Source organism: Ips typographus, linkage group LG1 (genome assembly GCF_016097725.1).
Source record: "Ips typographus isolate SLU linkage group LG1, UJ_Ityp_2.0, whole genome shotgun sequence".
Lineage (NCBI taxonomy): Eukaryota > Metazoa > Arthropoda > Insecta > Coleoptera > Curculionidae > Ips > Ips typographus.
The window spans coordinates 17570551-17587947 of NC_138422.1; the positions used below are offsets into that span (position 1 = coordinate 17570551).

Genomic DNA, 17397 nt, shown 5'->3' on the forward strand with positions numbered 1-17397 from the left:
AAATCCAACAACCATGTATGTTGATACTGCAGGAACTAAGTTTTATTTTAATTCTCCCATTATAAGTATGTGTAATTTATATAATCAAGTTAGGGACCAATGTGATATTTTTAATATAGATTTGAATATTTACTTAGAAAGATGATTCAAGAGATGCTGTAAATTAGTTGCTTGTTACTTTGTGTTTTGTGTATTTGCTATGATCAATAATAATAATGTTTAACCAACCTACCCTATAATTGTATGTATTTCTGTGGGGTTTGTAACTAAATAAATGAATAAATAATACAGAGTGTTTCAGGTTTTAAATACACAAACTTAAACCGAGTATGCATATTCTGTTGTTTAAATATAACTAGTTTCTTATATAAATTACAAACAACAACAATCTCCAAAAACACACTAGTTAAAGTTTAGTTTTTTATAGTTCTTACAGTTTTTGAGAAAGTTAGCTCAAATCTAGACTAGACATATTTTATCTGTCATCCTTGAATAAGCCAACTTTTTGAAAATCTCTAATGGAAAATGGAAGCCATTTTTTGGGATTTGGGCCCCTTTTCTCCTTCCAATATTCTTTTCTGGTTTGCAAATGATTTTTTTATAATAAATTCAAAATTCTTGTTTAATTTAGAAATATTTGTATCTTGATTTGTAGGTATCTCTTTAATACAATTTGCTTGAAGATGGTTACAGATAGGAAAGAAATAAATGATGCAAAAACATTTTAAATTTAATAAAGATTTTAAATTTTTAAGAAAAAACATTATTGGTGACCAGAAAATAAGTTTGAGAGGGTGACATAGGAAAAAAAACTGAAACCTTAACACCCACACATGTATTCTGTATTTCTTTAATGAAGCATTTTTGGAATATAGTTTATACATAAGACAAATCCTATGAGTTAGGACATATGTCAGTACCTCACTTGGGACATACATATTTCTGTTTGCTAGTATGCTAGTGCTAAAATAGTACTAGTACTATTTGCTCGACTATTTGCCAACTTGATAACTGACATTTGACATTACTCATGTAAAGAGAATGGATGAGCTCACAAATTTCTGTGGTCACATGATGGTAAACCTGTGAGAATCAAACTATAGTTATTTTTAGACATAGAATAAGTGGTTTAAGTTTGTGTACTAAAAACTGCAACACATTGTATATCTTGAACAGACAAGAGAACAGTAACATGTCTCAAAAATACACAATTTTTGTCATTCAGATACTAAATAGCCGAGTAAAAAACATAAAATTCAGATAGGAAACATTTAATCACCTTTTGCACTTGAACTTTAAGAGCCTGCAAATGTGTCTTAAGTGGAAAGTTTCCTTAAAAATGAACTAAGGAGAGTGATTAACTTCTCTAATTATAAACTTACTTGGGTAACAAAAAAACTTGCAGATGTTCTTCTGCATTAATTAATTGTACTGCCCTTTCCTGGAATTCAACTGAATAAGTACAGAAAGTTTACAACTTCCAGTTAAAAAAAAAAATAGAAACTCAAGGTCATTTTGAAGTTCTGATCTGAGACAAAATCAACTTTAGATCCCTTATTTATGATGACATGTTTAGATGCTCTAGGCAGCATTACTTAAGTTGTAACATTTAGGTATCTATCGAGAGAAAACATTGCTTTCCAGTTCTAAAGTAAAACCACAAAACTAAACTAAAGAAAAACAGAAGTTTTGCAGTTAAGTCACGCCCTCCCTGTAGTAATTCCACAATATTTAGGCAAAAATTTGACTTACCCTAATAATCAACTCGATTTCAGGAACATCTCCGTTTTCGGGATGACCGTTCTCGTTAACTTCGTCAGCCATGGTACTGAATATAGATTATTAAAAAAAATCACAAGAATTCCTGTAAAGCACTTTTCAACCACAACCTTCTATCACGTATTAACTTTTTGACTGATCTAAAGTGACTAAAGTCTAAAGATCATAAACGTCTAAACGAAACGAAACTGACATAGACGTACGTGACATATCTTGACTTCGACGTTTGATGGCTGCCAGCATTTTTGACGGAAACTAACGCGTAGCTGAGAGGACGTTCCGAAATAAAATGATGGTGTAATTTAGAGCGGATTTACTAATCAGTCCCTATAAGGTGCGGAAAAAATGGTACCACAATGCTCTTGAGGCTTTAAATCGACCTAACCCAACTTACCTTAGTCTGAAAGTTAATAGTGTCGGAGATGCAAAATGTCAAAAGTACAATTTAGTTTTTCGTAAATATATTTTATTTAATAATTAGAGTCTGGCTTCAAAATTTGTTTAATTATAAACATTTTGTTTAATAATAATAATAAACTTTTATTTTACCTGAAATTAAAATTCTTTTTTCTGTAACCTTTTTTGCCTAAAAAATGTATACTTGGTAAGAGTTAATTTATTTTAAAATTTTTGAAGATTGTAACTTTTTTATTTTAACTCTTATAGACGTCACTAAAATGCCATTAGAAAGAGGATAAAAATACTACAAAATTAGCCAAAACTGGCCTCTCTACCTCTTCATATTACCGAGATATTCACATTCAAAAAGTAGTAAAAAAGACCCCTAATTCTTTCAATTTTTTGAAAAATTAAAAATTGTAAAGTGCTTTTTTTGTACTTATTTCACCTAATTTAAAGTCCTTTGTAAGTCCATATGAACATGTCCTTTGCTGTGCACTGGAACCCTCCTTGAGCAAAATAAAAAACTTACAAAATTGCACTTTTTTTTGAATGATTATTATTGTAACTTTTTCATTTGATCATTTTATTTCCGCACCAGGGTAGGAAAATTAAATTATGTCAATTCATGTATCATATTGCAAATTATCATTCCATATAACAATAATTGTTCATTTATTATTAATATGAGTAACAACATTATAAAAAAAATATATATATATATATAAACAATCTTTATTTTCAATAGAAAAAAGGCTATCGACCACTTGGTCTTTCTGCCTATGTTTACAGTGGGATTTTTTATGGTTTTAGTATACATGTTAACTTATTTCTAATTATTTACAATTTATTTACAAAAAAAAAAATAAAAATCTTAGTAAAAGTGTTCTAGTAGGGTGGCAGTGGGAAAGAGGTAACGGGATTGTCTGGTTTGTCTTGTTATGCACAGTGGGTTTATTATTGTCCAGTTGTTTGGATTATTCTTCCATTTGTTCTGTAGTTGTATAAGTCTGTCTGTTATTTTGGTCATGTTTGTACGTTCGTAGAGAAGTTGGTTGGATTGGTTGTGTAGTGGGTTTTCTGGGTGTCTTAGTTTGGTTATTAGTCTTAGAGCAATCTGTTCCGTAGTCTGAGTATATCTTTTAGTTTTGTCAGTAGCGTTTGCTCTAAGTAAGTGTCCGTAGTCTAAAACTGGTCTACAGATGGATTTGTATGTTTGTGTGGCGGTTTTCGTGCTAATACCTTTGTTTTTGTATGTCAGTGATCTAAAGTGTTTTGTCCGTTTAATAGTTTCAGTTCTTGCATTTTTTAAGTGTTTTGTAAATTTTAGTTTTTGGTCCAGTATTACGCCTAAGTATTTTATGTCATGTTTGGGTTCAGTTATGTGGCCGTCCGCGGTTATGTTTGGGGAGTCGTCTTTGATCCTATGGTTTGGTAGTAAAAGTTGGTTTTTAGTTGCGTTGGGGGTCAGTCTCCATCTGTAGAACCATGTCATAGTATCGTCAGTAAGTGATTGTAGTTTTGACGCTGCTTTTGAAGTAGTTTTGTCGTGTACTATAAGTGCAGTATCGTCTGCGTATTGTAATATGTATGCGGTTTTGTCAAATTGATTTTTGTCCTGCTTGTTGTGATTGTATATGTCATGGCAGTATAGGTTGTAAAGTAAAGGTGAGAGGGGTGATCCTTGGGGTAGTCCTTGTTCAGGACTGAAAGGAAAGTGTGTTGTCTATTCGAACGTGCAGTTGTCTATTTTCTAGTAAATTTCTGATTGTGTAAAGTAAGTACTTTGGTGTATCAAGTTTATGTAGTTTGTAAAGTAGTCCTTTGTGCCACACACTGTCAAAAGCTTTGTTAATGTCCATGAACAAACAAGCTGTTTTGTTGCCGTTGAGGTGCGTTGTTTGTATGTTTGTTCTTGTGATGATTCGCTTCTTTCTGATAGGAATACTCAGATTGGAATCACACACTAATTTTTTGGCTTGATTGTTATAATCGTATATTATTGATTGATAATAGTATTGAAGCTACACATTAATTGTCGTGCTAAAGATTCTTGAAAGGAAAAATAGACTTTCAACGTGCTTTTTAACAACTTCTATTTATGATAGTTTAGTAGACAAAATTGTAAAAATTGTAAGGTTAATATAATCTTAATAGCCCGCGCGGTCCTCATCATACCCCACCAAGCTAGGTTAGGTTCTGTCTCTTCTTAACAAATATTATTAATTTATACCACGTTGATGGCACTAACTACGGAACATACCGCCCGCCTTGAAAACCCACAGGGTTTTAAAGTTTTGCTAGCAACATAGAAACGCGTACACGAACCACAAAGCTCACTTTTCACTGCTCCATTCGTTGCAATCAGGTAAGACACAATTTGATGGCCGGGCGCTTGTAAGTACCAGTGGGAGTACGGACAGTGGCCGCTCTTGTTACACCATCTGATCCAGGGTGAATTTTTTCTACAACGCCACATTGCCATTTTAGTGGTGGTAATCCATCATCCTTCACCAAAACTAGACATCCAGGCTTGAGTAGATGAGGTCCCTGTTGCTTCCATTTAGAGCGTTGTTGTAGTTCAGAGATGTACTCCTTTGACCAACGTGACCAGAACATCTGCACTAAACGCTGCAATGACTTAAACTTGGTCAATCGATTCTCAGGAACTGGAGTGTAATCTTCTTCCGGAATGCTCATCAAACTTCCACCAATTAAGAAGTGCCCAGGGGTAAGAGGTTGAAGATCGGAAGGGTCAGTGGAGAGAGGGGAAATAGGTCTTGAGTTTAAGCAAGCTTCCACTTGTGTTAGAACAGTACAATACGCTTCAAATGTCAATAGAGTGTTAGATAAGACTCTTTTTAGATGAAATTTGGCTGATTTTACACCAGCCTCCCAAAGTCCACCAAAATGAGGAGCTCTGGGAGGAATTACATGCCATCTAATTCCTTCATTACTTAGTTTTGAACCAATGTAATCATTATTAGCAGTCAATAATTTTGAGGTTTTAAAGCTGCTAAAAACGCATTGGTTGATAAATCCCCCACCAATTCAAGGTGAATAGCACGGGTAGAAAAACAGACGAACAGACAAATCCAAGCCTTCAATATTTTTGGGTTTCTGGTAACTCTGTCCTTTAAAGATACAGGACCTATATAATCAATTCCAGTAACTAAAAATGGTCTATTTGAAGTAACGCGCTCTTTAGGCAAATTTCCCATTATATGGTTAGCAGGAGAAGCACCAAATCGAAAGCAAGTTGGACAATTTCGAACCATTTTTCTAACTGTATTGCGGCCTGACACAGGCCAAAACCTGTCTCTAAGGGAGCTCAATAATAACTGAGGGCCAGCATGCAATAAGCGCACATGCTCATATTGAATAATCAAGTAAGTAAGCTTATGTTTAGCTGGTAGAATTGCAGGGTGTTTTTTCTCATTGTCAAATAAAGAATGATAAAGTCTTCCACCTACCCGCAAAACTCCTTGTGAATCTATAAATGGATGAAGGCTAACAATCTTACTTTTATCAGAAATTTTTTTATGGTCAGTTAGATGTAAAATTTCTGAACTAAACTCGCTCTGCTGGGCGATTTTTAGGAGATGAATTAAACTAGATTTTAATTCAGATGATTTTAGAAAACCAACCTCCCTAAGAGCCTTAGGTTTTCGACTGTTATGAACATATCGTAGAACATATGCTATGACTCGCTGCAATTTAGAGAATTTAGAGAATCGCTCAAACCAGTCCACCTCTAATACTGACACCTTAAGTGTGGACTTTATTATTAGCTGCTCTGGCAAATTGGTCTTTAATGATGGAGGATTTGTTGCAGGCCAAGAACGACTTGGTAAAGAAAGCCAGGCAGGACCACTCCACCATAAAGTGTTTTGCAAAATATTATTTGCATTTAAGCCTCGTGAGAGAAGGTCGGCGGGATTCTCCTGAGAAGAAATGTAACGCCATTTTTCAGCCGAAGTTAAAGCATTAATTTGTGAAATTCTATTAGCAACAAAAATTTTAAATTGCTGAGATGATGAATTTATCCAAGATATCACAATTGTGGAATCAGACCAGAAATAAACATTGTCAAAAGATATTTGTAAAGATTTGATGACTTTATCAAAAAGCTCTGCTAGAAGTAAAGCTCCACAAAGCTCTAATCGAGGTATGGTAATAATTTTAATAGGAGCTACTCGGGTTTTAGCACACAACAAGTTAACTTGGATGTTTCCATCAGGATTTATAGACCTAATGTATATGCATGCACCATAACCAGACTCACTAGCATCAGAAAACCCATGAAGTTCCACCTTTGTAGCATTTTGAGCAATTACTGGTCTTTTTATAGAAATAGTATTTAAAGATTCAAGTGGAGCGTAAAAGGCATTCCACATTGTCATAATGTCTAAGGAAACTGACTCATCCCAGTCTAATTTCACTTGCCATAATCGTTGTATTAACCTTTTAGCTACAAACACTACTGGAGCTAAAAGACCTAAAGGGTCAAATATCTGAGAAATGCATGACAAAATAATTCGTTTGGTTATTTTATTAAAATGTTGAATGTTGATTGAAAACTTAAGACAATCCTTCTGTGGCTCCCAATAGAGACCAAGAATTTTTAAGTTAGAGTCACCAAATTGAAATTTATTGTCTGTTAAGTCAGGAAAATCTGAAGTAACCTCAGGTTTATTGGAGTTAAATTTTCTTAATTCAAATCCAGCTTGCAGAAGATATTCAAAAAGTTGAGTTTTTATATTTTGTACCTCATTAATGGTACTACCCCCTGTACACAAATCATCCACATAAGTCTTCTGCGATTATTTTACTAATTGTAGGGTTGCTTTCAGCACATTCCAATGAAAGCTGCTTTAAACATCTCGTGGACAAATAAGCTGCAGAGCCAGTTCCATAGGTCACAGTATTAAGGACATATTCCTCAATGTTTTTTGAAGAATCTGATCGCCACAGTATCATTTGCAATGGTCTATGTTCTTTGTGAACTAGTACTTGTCTGTACATTTTAGCAATGTCTCCAGTAAGGAGAATGGCATGCTTTCTAGCACGAAGTATGATTGAAAATAAATCAGGCTGCACAGTGGGCCCAACTAACAAAATGTCATTTAAAGAGTAACCACTTGAGGATTTGCAGGAGCCGTCAAAAACAACTCGCAGTTTTGTAGTGGTGCTACTATTGTTGATCACGCCATGATGCGGTAAATAAAAGGTGGCTCTGCCTTCCAACATTTTAGGGTCGACTCTGGTCATGTGACCAAGAGTTTCATACTCTTCAAGAAATTTTATATAGTCATTTTTAAGCATAGAATTCTTCTGCAATTTTGACTCAAGATTGAAGAGCCTTTTTTGTGCAGTAATTTTAGAATCCCCTAAAATAGTTGGAGGGTGCCTAAAAGGCAGCATCACTACAAAACGTCCCTCTTCATTTCTAGTGGTGGTAGATTTGAACAAACTTTCACAAATTTCATCATCAGGGGACAAACTGACAGGTACATTTCTTTCCTCAAGTTCCCAGAATTTGGTTAATTGGTCATTTAAAATGTCGGATGAATGATTGATACATAAGTTACAAGAGACATCATTAGAATATTGAGATGGAAATATAGAGCCTGACACAATCCACCCTAAATGGGTCTTTTGAATAACAGGAAGACTTTTACCTAGTTTTATTTGTCCAACACATAGTAGATCCCAAAATTTGTCACAACCAATCAGAATATCTATAGTTCCTGGCTCATAAAAGGTAGGATCAGCCAGTACCAAATTGCTGGGTATTTTTAAATGAGAGATATCAATAGACATGTAAGGAATTTTTCTTGATATTTGTGGTAAAACTAAACAATTTAGAGAAAAATCATAAGCACCACTACGAGCTTGAATCTTAACTGAGGTTTGTTCAACCACCTTAGAAACAGATTGGCCTATACCTGATATAGAAATATTAGTAGAGAACCTTTTAAGTCCTAACTTTTCACATAAGTTTTGAGTTATAAAACTGGATTCACTGCCACTGTCAAGCATAACCCTACATAAATGAGTATTACCATGAACATCACTAATGTCCACTAAAGCAGTTGACAATAAGACCCTTGAACTAGCTGCAGATGCAGAATGAGACTGCACAGAGTGAAGACCTGTAATGTTTTGAGACATTTCTTCATTTTGTGCCAAGAAAGAGGAGTCATTGTTTACTTTAGGTGTTGTAGGCTGTTGTTCAGGAGCTTTTTTTGCTGTTTCAGCTTGTGCAGCAAAGCCATTATGTAATAAAGTGTTATGTTTTGAAGAGCATTTCCTACAAGGTGTTGAGCGACATTGTTCAGTGGAATGATTTATTCTAAGGCAATTAAGACACCATTTTCGTTTTTTAGCTTCTGCCAATCTTTTAGCTGAATTAAAGTCAAGAAAAGTTTTACAATTATATACAGTATGGTCTTTGTTACATAAAGAACAGATTGGAGTTCTATGATTGACTTGCAGACTTGGAAATGAATGCCTTTTAGCTTTTTGTGGATTGTTTATTTGAATTGTTTCTAGAAGTTTGCATTTATCATTTAAAAAGGTAGTGAAACCTTCCAAACTGACTAAATCATGCTTTGAATACTCTGATTCCCACTCCCTTCTTGTGGCAGAGTCTAACTTGAGAGAAATCATGTGAATTAAGAGTGCATCCCAGAATGCTACAGGCTGTTTAAGTACTTCTAAGGCCCTAATGTGTTTATTAAGACCATCTAAAAGAGATCGAAGACTTTGATGGCACTCTTCCTTCACATTGTTCAGGTCGAACAGTGCTTTGATATGAAATCTCACTAAAATTTGTGTGTTTTCATATCTTTTTTCAAGTAAATTCCAGGCCACAACATAATTAGAAGGGGAACTCTCTAATGATTTCAATAATTCAGCTGCTGAACCCTTAAGTGATAGCCGAAGGTAATGAAACTTTTGCACATCTGGAATTGATTCATTGTCATGTATTAAAGACTTGAATGTGTCTTTAAAAAATAGCCATTGCTCATAAGAGCCATCAAAACTTGGTAAAGGTATAGGAGGTAACTTCACATTGACTTCAGATGAAACCTGAGCATTTGATAATATATTGTTTTGATAGTGACCTTCATTAGGGGTCCTTGTATTGGTACACTGATCTAGTAAGGCTTTGCCTTTACTAATATATTTAAAGTAAGTATCCTCAAATGCCTCAGTTTCAATGTTTTGAGATTCATCAACTTCAATTGCAGTAATAGCAACCTCTATTTTACCTTGTACTTCATAAAACAAGTCTAAAACTGGAGTAATGTTAGCTAGACGCAGGTCTAACTCATTAGTTTGAATATTACTAGTTCCATCAATAGAATCTATGTACTTAGTGAATCTAGTTAATCGAGTTTTTAAAGCCTTTTTGTTATTTTTAAATAATCTTAGATCCATCTCCTCTTCTAAAGACATTGTTTTAAGATTAATGTTTGATTTAATTGTAAAGTAATAATCACTTGCTTAAACTCGATTAAACCAGGTTTGTGTAGTAAATGTAATAAAAAGGACAGGATAAGGGCACTTACCACTTTGATTAGGTTGAAGTATCCGGCTCGAAGGACCAATATGTTCTTGTGATGATTCGCTTCTTTCTGATAGGAATACTCAGGTTGGAATCACACACTAATTTTTTGGCTTGATTGTTATAATCGTATATTATTGATTGATAATAGTATTGAAGCTACACATTAATTGTCGTGCTAAAGATTCTTGAAAGGAAAAATAGACTTTCAACGTGCTTTTTAACAACTTCTATTTATGATAGTTTAGTAAACAAAATTGTAAAAATTGTAAGGTTAATATAATCTTAATAGCCCGCGCGGTCCTCATCATACCCCACCAAGCTAGGTTAGGTTCTGTCTCTTCTTAACAAATATTATTAATTTATACCACGTTGATGGCACTAACTACGGAACAATGTTGTTAGTTAAGATAAAAAGTGGATGTATAGTCGAGTGTTTTGGTTTAAAGCCAAACTGGTATGATGGAATGTGCTGTCCAATCTGTTCTTGAAGTCTGTTTTCTATGATGAGTTCGAGTAATTTGCTTAGTACTGGAAGTAGTGTAATAGGTCTGTAATTTTGAGTTTGTGTGTTGTCGAGTCCATTTTTTGGAATGGGTATTATTATGCCCGTTTTCCATGCATCCGGTATTATGTTGTGTCGAATGCAGTTGTTAAGTGAGTCTAGTATAAGTTTGTGAGTTTCGGGGGTCAAGTTTTTTAGCAATTTGCTTTTAATTTTGTCCTTGCCTGGTGCGGTGTTCTTTAAGTTAGTCAGTGCTTTATCGTATTCATCGTTAGAGATTAACGGAAATGTGTTGTCAGGTTGGTTGTCAAAGTAATTGTTGTACCAGTCGTTTATTAAGGTCCAGTTTTGGTGATCAAAGTTAGGGTTAGTCGAAGTTTGAAAAGCTTTCTGAAAATGTCTGGCAAATGCGTTAGCTTTGTCTTGGTCTGAGTATTGTTCGGTACCATTTTCGTTTATTGTCCCTAGCGCATTTGTTTTCTTGTACCGTGATAGTTTTTTAATTTTCTGCCAGTATGTTTTTCCGTTGTCATGTTCGATTAAAAAAAATATTATATTGTTAAATTTAATTTTTAAATTGAATCATATTTAATTCATCACATCAATAACTCATTTATGGTAATCAAGTTTTATTTTTGAAGTATTTTTTAATGTGCTGTTTTAATTTTAGTTACATATTAATTATATGATATGAATTTGTATAAAAGAACAATAATATTGTTAGGTTCACTATTAATAAAAATTTCCTTTTCCATTTCAATTTTTCAGTTAATGTTTTTTTCCAATTATTGAAAACTCTTGTAGAAAAAATATTGTTTCCATCACGTGCGGAAAGTGCCTTTCCCGCACTTGTTAAAAAATAATTATCCTCTTACCATGTTGAGTAGGTATGATTTGCTTCATGACGTTTTGGTGAACATCACATAATTTCTTTAGAGCAGAACCAAAATGAAAACTAGATATAAGACAATATACATACAAGCATTTTAGTATGTTTATTGCAAACTATATATTTTTACTAATTATAAATTTTAATAAGTTGTGTTATATTTATCAATGAACAAGTTTAATATTGGCTTTACCGTACATATACAAGTTTTTCATTAAGATTATCGTGGTTTCCGTGGTGTAGTGGTTATCACATCCGCCTAACACGCGGAAGGTCCCCGGTTCGATCCCGGGCGGAAACACAACTTTTTTTAAAGATCGTTTTTAGATTTATTTTTGTTAATTACTAGTAATTAGCTCGTGAGAATCTCGCCAGAATGGTAAAGTCATTTTTGTTTTTAGTTATTTTATCAAATAAATTAGTCGGAAGTACTAATAAACGAATTTTTAAATTTTAAAGCGGCATTTTACCCGACTCCTTTCTTGTATCTCGTCAAAAAAACCGAGATCCCCATGGTGCGGCTCGTAAAACGGTCACCCTATATTTAATACATAACGGCAAAATTCAATGTACTATCCTAGTGAAATTACAAACTAAACCATACAATTTAGAAACAAGTACTAATTCTAAATGCGTGTTTTTTCGAGAACCAAAAAATGAAACAAGATGGTGTCAAGTGTCAAGATGGCATCCAGATTGAATACTCCAATGTGTAAGATAGAACATCAGGGCTTTGAAAGTAAGTAATCCTACCCATGCCCATGCCGAATTAAAACGGCGAGAATGTCGGTCAGTAAAACCAAATTAACTGCAATTATGAAAGACAAAATAAGAGATCAAATCTATTCAGTGTATGCTAAAAAAGAATATATAACAATGGCAAATTTACGAAAACAATTAATATGCCAAATTGGAAAGCATTTTAACGCTTCCATTTCTGCTTTGCAAACATGGTGTAAAAGCACCGGTTTTAAATAGAAAAAAACTAGTAACGTACCGGAAATATTTGGTCCATTTTCGCAAATTATTGTTACAAAAATAAAGAGATAAGAAAATATGAGTGGGTTGCTAAATGGGGTTATGGGGTTATCTTCATACTCGGAATCACTTAATTCCGAGCTTAATTCAGAATCTGAATCATTATTGGCTTCACTGATAATGAGTGGTTCAATGTCTGAAACATCACAGTATTTTATGGTGTTTCAAGAATGGTTTATTAGCTTGTTGACATGTTGAATGTAGTTCTTTGAATGTTCTGCTGGCATTTCTTTTAAAACCCTCTCCCAAGTTGTACTGCTGTCCCTTGTAAACTTATCGGGGGTAATTGCAGGAGTGCATAAAAATTACCGATGATTTTGCATGAAAACTTGTTATCTCTTAACTGCACGAGTTTATTTTGTTATGAGCAAGTTCCAAACCGTTCATTAATTTTTGTTGAAATCGGGTTTGACATTGTTTGGATATAAAAAGTCAAAAAACTGCACAAGGACAACAATTAGTGTACTAGCAATAGGCTCTACAACAATGCAGTGGTTATAGATACGTACTGTTACGGTTTGGGCCTACCTACTATGCTCAAATCGTAACAGTACAGTGCAATTATCGAAATGCAATTATCACTTTAGAATGCGGGGAAAATTATCATAGTTTATATCCCGAGACGTTCAAGTTTTATCGGGTAAACTGTGCATAGGTGATTTTTTGCAAAATTTTGCTTGGAAAATGATTGAGAAGAAATCTTTGGAAAAAATCCTTCGACCTGCGGTCTCAGGATTTTATCGTCGAATTATTTAGTCGAAACCATTTGCCTAAAAGAAAAATTTTGCAAAAAACCTACCAATGCACATTTTACGTGATAAAACGTGAATGCCGAGGGGTATATGTCAAGATTATTTCCTGAAAACACACATTTTTCAACGTTTGCTAATTAACAAAAGAACACCTACTACCAGTACTTAACAACACAAAGAGTCTTTACTTTCTTGCTTCACTTCACGTGGTGGTAGATTTTCATTGCATAAGGTGGTTGCAGCTGCTGAATTTAAAGTTATAGTTGTTGTGGCTGAGGGAGCTAGAGTACTACTGCTGCCAAGAATCTGTTCAGAATGAATGTTTCTCATTTTCTCAATAATATTTAAATGATGGTCGGGATTTAGCTGCAAATATGGTTTTATAGTACTTGCATTAGAGTGACTCGTTATCTTTATTAATTCTTGTTCTTCAACACCGTGGAAAGAAAGATTGCTTACTGCAGTTGCTCGATTAGAGTGATTTGATATTTTTATTCTTTTTGTGTCTAAACCAACTTTTTTGTCCATTTTGAAATTTCATTTCTACCTAAAGGACTATTTTTGTACCATGGTTTGTTGCTGTTCTTGGTCCAAAATCGGTTGCAACTTAGAAATAATCTATTTGTAGTTATGGCGCTTGTTCTCTTAGCGATTAGTTTATTAAAAAGTCTGGCAGGGCAGATGTTTTTATTTATAATATTTTGCACCAACCATTTACTTTCGGCCAGTTTTTTAGCTCCACCTTGATTTGTTTTCGAAACAACTGGATTGTATTCAATTCTTCCTAAGAGCCAAAAAATACTTTACAGTTAGCTTATTATTGTATTGATTTAAATTCTTTACCTGTTGCAATGCCTTTGTTGTCCAATTCAGTTTGAAAATAGTCAACTAAGCAATTAACAGCTTCTCCGCCTCGCCATGCCAGTTCTACAGCAGCAATTTGATAGAACTTCTTTTGTAAACCAGCCGGGGTATCTTCATCAAACAATTGAATAATGGATTGGATCAGTTGGGGTGAAAGCTTTAGAACTTTGCTTTTTTTTGTTAGAATCTTTTTGTAATAATTTTCGCTTTGTATCTCGAGGATTTCTTGCTTGTCGAAACTTTACGTCTTTAAGGGGATCAAATACTATGTTATAATTGTCAAAACAAAGCTGTTGTAACTGCTTGGCCGTTATATTCCACATTGTTTTAATAACTCCTTCTTTTTAATCTGTTCCATCAACTTTTTTCATATTAAACGCATAGTCTTTCAAAATGTTTGCAAGGTTTTCAACTGAAGTTGTTCCATTTAAAACATACCCTTTTTCTTCATAAAAGGCACTAAACTGATTCCAAATGGATATATGTGTCCTCTTTGTAGTCCTGGGAGTACAGTTTTCAATTTCTTGATCAATTTCCACAATATTAGAATTTCCAAAGCGTGACATTTTAAATCGCGGAATTTTTCACAAACTTTTGAATGTTTGTATTCACCGCCCTCTGTACAAGAAAGCCTAGAATGTCACTTTTAATGGCGGCGTTAGCGATTTTTTTTGTGTACACAAACCTATGGAGATGCAGTAGAAAATATGTTTTTTTTTTATTTTTTCGTGTAGTTGATTAGAAGTTGTGAGAGAAAAATCAAAGAACGCTTCATTCCTGATCCAGATATGTATAGATATGGCTTTTTATATCCAATAAAGTCCAGCCAAAGCAAGTTTGGTTAGAACCCTTTGTCTTGGAAAGTACAACAAACTAATGTAAAAACTGCTCAATCAAAGAAAATTTAGAAATCCTTGAATCTAGGTAAGCAAAACTGGTAAATGGGTTTTATATGATTACCAAGACCTTTTTTTTAAAATGTAAATGTGCCAATGAAACTTCTAAAAGCTGTCCTGTTTCTTCAGAGTAAACCTTTGTTGCTCTCAAAATGCAGGCAGCCTCAAAATGTAACTCACTTATGTATGTAAGAGGCAATAAGTTTACTGAATGAGAAAGCATATTGTACTTACCACTGAGTATTGTGTTGGAGTAAAATCATTCCAGTTCAAAGCTTTCAACCACTGTTGGGTTCGAGCAGGGTCTTTTGGAAAGGAAAAAACTGACACTTTTGGGCCTTTCACCAAATTGCTTTTACAATTTGGCAACCAACAAGTGGACGGCATATTGGAGAGGCAATAAAATTTAAGTTAAAAAACCAACAACATATTATAGAACAATGAAGGAACAATAACAATAGTGATAACACAATAAAATGAACACAAACTACACTTTCACTAGAACAACAAACATATAAACAACAATATATAATAGCAAACAAAAATTACTTTGGCAAGTAATCCCAAGTCTTGACTTTAAACCTTAAAAATTAATTTAATCATCCAAAAACTCAATTTCCACAATACAAACAAATGCAAACTGTCAAACCACCGCCCTCTGTACAAGAAAGCCAAGAAGGTGCATGCCAAAAATTCCAATATGGCCGAAATATGGGATTCTGCTGTCATTCTGGTGAAAATGCACTGCTCCTATGGGACATTTAACACATGAGGGAAATATTCATCATATGTTTATTATATTTTCTCTTGCATTCGGACCAGACCAACTCTATAGGATTGTATTGGCAATGATATGGTGGTGATCTCAAAATTTTGTGGCCAAAAGATTTTACATATTTATACAGGTAATATTTTTTTGGGAAATCAATTTCGAACAAACTAAAGTCTAAATTGCATCTTTCATTGCGTTTTCCTCAAAATCGTAATTTTATTTCCAAAACCAGATAATTATTTTTTGTTTTGTCCAAGATTTTTGACGAATATCTTCTAAAAGTCCAGAATGGTAACTAGCTTTGTTCATAACGTGATTTTTTCCGATAAATTTGGGATAAGTTAATTTTTAAACCAATTTTCGAGTTTTTTCGATTCATGTTGTCATGATAGTCGTCTTTTTTCGAACCGTTTTTGAAAACCAAACTCGCACCATTAATGAAGCCATTTTCATTTCCTGCGTGAAGTACTATAGGTATAACGATCACCTGAAATAGTAGTAAAAGTCATCGTCATTGTATTCATGTGGAATCTTACTTCGTTAAATTACCTTGAGTACGTTTAGTAGAACTTGTAAACATCGTGTCATCCTGCCAGCTACTTTGAAAGGAACCTTATTTGCTATAAATTCAAGTTTTATTAAAAAAAACAGGTGTTAATCCATTCGACATTTTCTTCGAAATGTTGGTGATATAGGAGTCGTCAGCTTGAATTCCAGCCTTTTTCCTGCGGCATAGGGTAACAGTACTCACTTTTAAAGCCCGTGATGCTCTATCATACACAATTGGGATGGCATCTTGAAACTATTTCTTTTCGTACTCGAAAAAAAGCAGCACAAGCTTCAGGGTACTAAAGACACACCCGTCAAGTTTTATACTTGTAGTTCCAAAATAACATGGTCTAACATGGGCTTAAAAATTTAACACGTAAAATCCTATGTTGCGCGTTAAAAAAAACGCACTGTATATCCAAATATCTAGTTATTGGCGTACGTTATAAGAATATAAAAATACGGACTTTTAATTAGTTTCTTTATAATAATAATCAAATTATACACACGATGCCAAAATTAGAAAAACTTTTGTATGAAACTCGTTGTGAAATTTCCATTTTGTGTAAATGTCATCTTTTTTGAACTTGGTTACGTAAATAGCTATTGTGCTTTCGAATTTTGTGTAAACGATTTTTGATTTGATATACCTTTTTATCTTTTAGTTAGGTTTTACTGAATATAAAGCATAAATAGGAAATTCATATTTTATTCTACATCGTATTTTCTCGTATTTCTGTACGTATCTATGAAAACAAATATGTATGTCTCAAGTCAAGGCACGTGCAAGCCTTATTTTTGGCTTATTCGCAATTTTTCTTGCATTGCTCGCATTTAAATCTTATATTGTGAGCTTTTGCATATTTTAACCTCAGATCACGTAGAAAATGCGTAGAACGTGTCGAAGTCAAATCTTTTTCTTTTACGATTTTCAATTCTTTCGATCTTAAATAAAGATTTATGATTGTTCATTTCATGATTGTTCTTGCTGTTATTACCACAAAACTACATTAGAAGAAATTTAGTAGGCATATTATTTTCTTTTTAACCATGTATGTAATAACGTTATTTCTTTTTAACTATGTAGGTAATAACATTATTTCTTACGTGTAAACCAGGTGGAAAGATGAAAATTACCTGCTTTTACTTTCCACCCGGTTGAATGGCAATATGCTTTTTGTCATATCTGGGCTTACTTTTTACAGTTAAGTGTCTGGGCAACAGCTGCAACAGCTCGAAACTCAGGTGGTGACAAGTAATATCTGCGTCTTCAGAAATCTCCATATTAAAAGCACTTTAAGAAACATTTCAGCTCAAAATATTGAAAACACAACAGCACAATACTGACGTTGTCAAGATTGTAAACAAATCACCAGTCGTT

General features: G+C 33.8%; 1 protein-coding gene, 1 long non-coding RNA gene and 1 other non-coding gene across 3 annotated transcripts in view; 1 reads left to right on the forward strand and 2 right to left on the reverse strand.

The window, feature by feature from the left end:
- The window catches only part of Clic (chloride intracellular channel protein 5), a 28562-nt gene extending 26637 nt beyond the window's left edge, over positions 1-1925 (reverse strand). Inside the window, exon 1 of the mRNA XM_081995511.1 lies at positions 1753-1925. Within this exon, the coding sequence (XP_081851637.1) occupies positions 1753-1824 (72 nt within the window). The 5' untranslated portion in view covers positions 1825-1925. The remainder of the gene's footprint in view (positions 1-1752) is intronic.
- Positions 1-17397, reverse strand: part of LOC145740156 (uncharacterized) — a 173173-nt gene that overhangs the window by 93932 nt on the left and 61844 nt on the right. The window lies entirely within an intron of this gene.
- TRNAV-AAC (transfer RNA valine (anticodon AAC)) lies at positions 11374-11446 on the forward strand. The gene has a single exon. It is a non-coding gene; the product is annotated as a tRNA-Val (tRNA).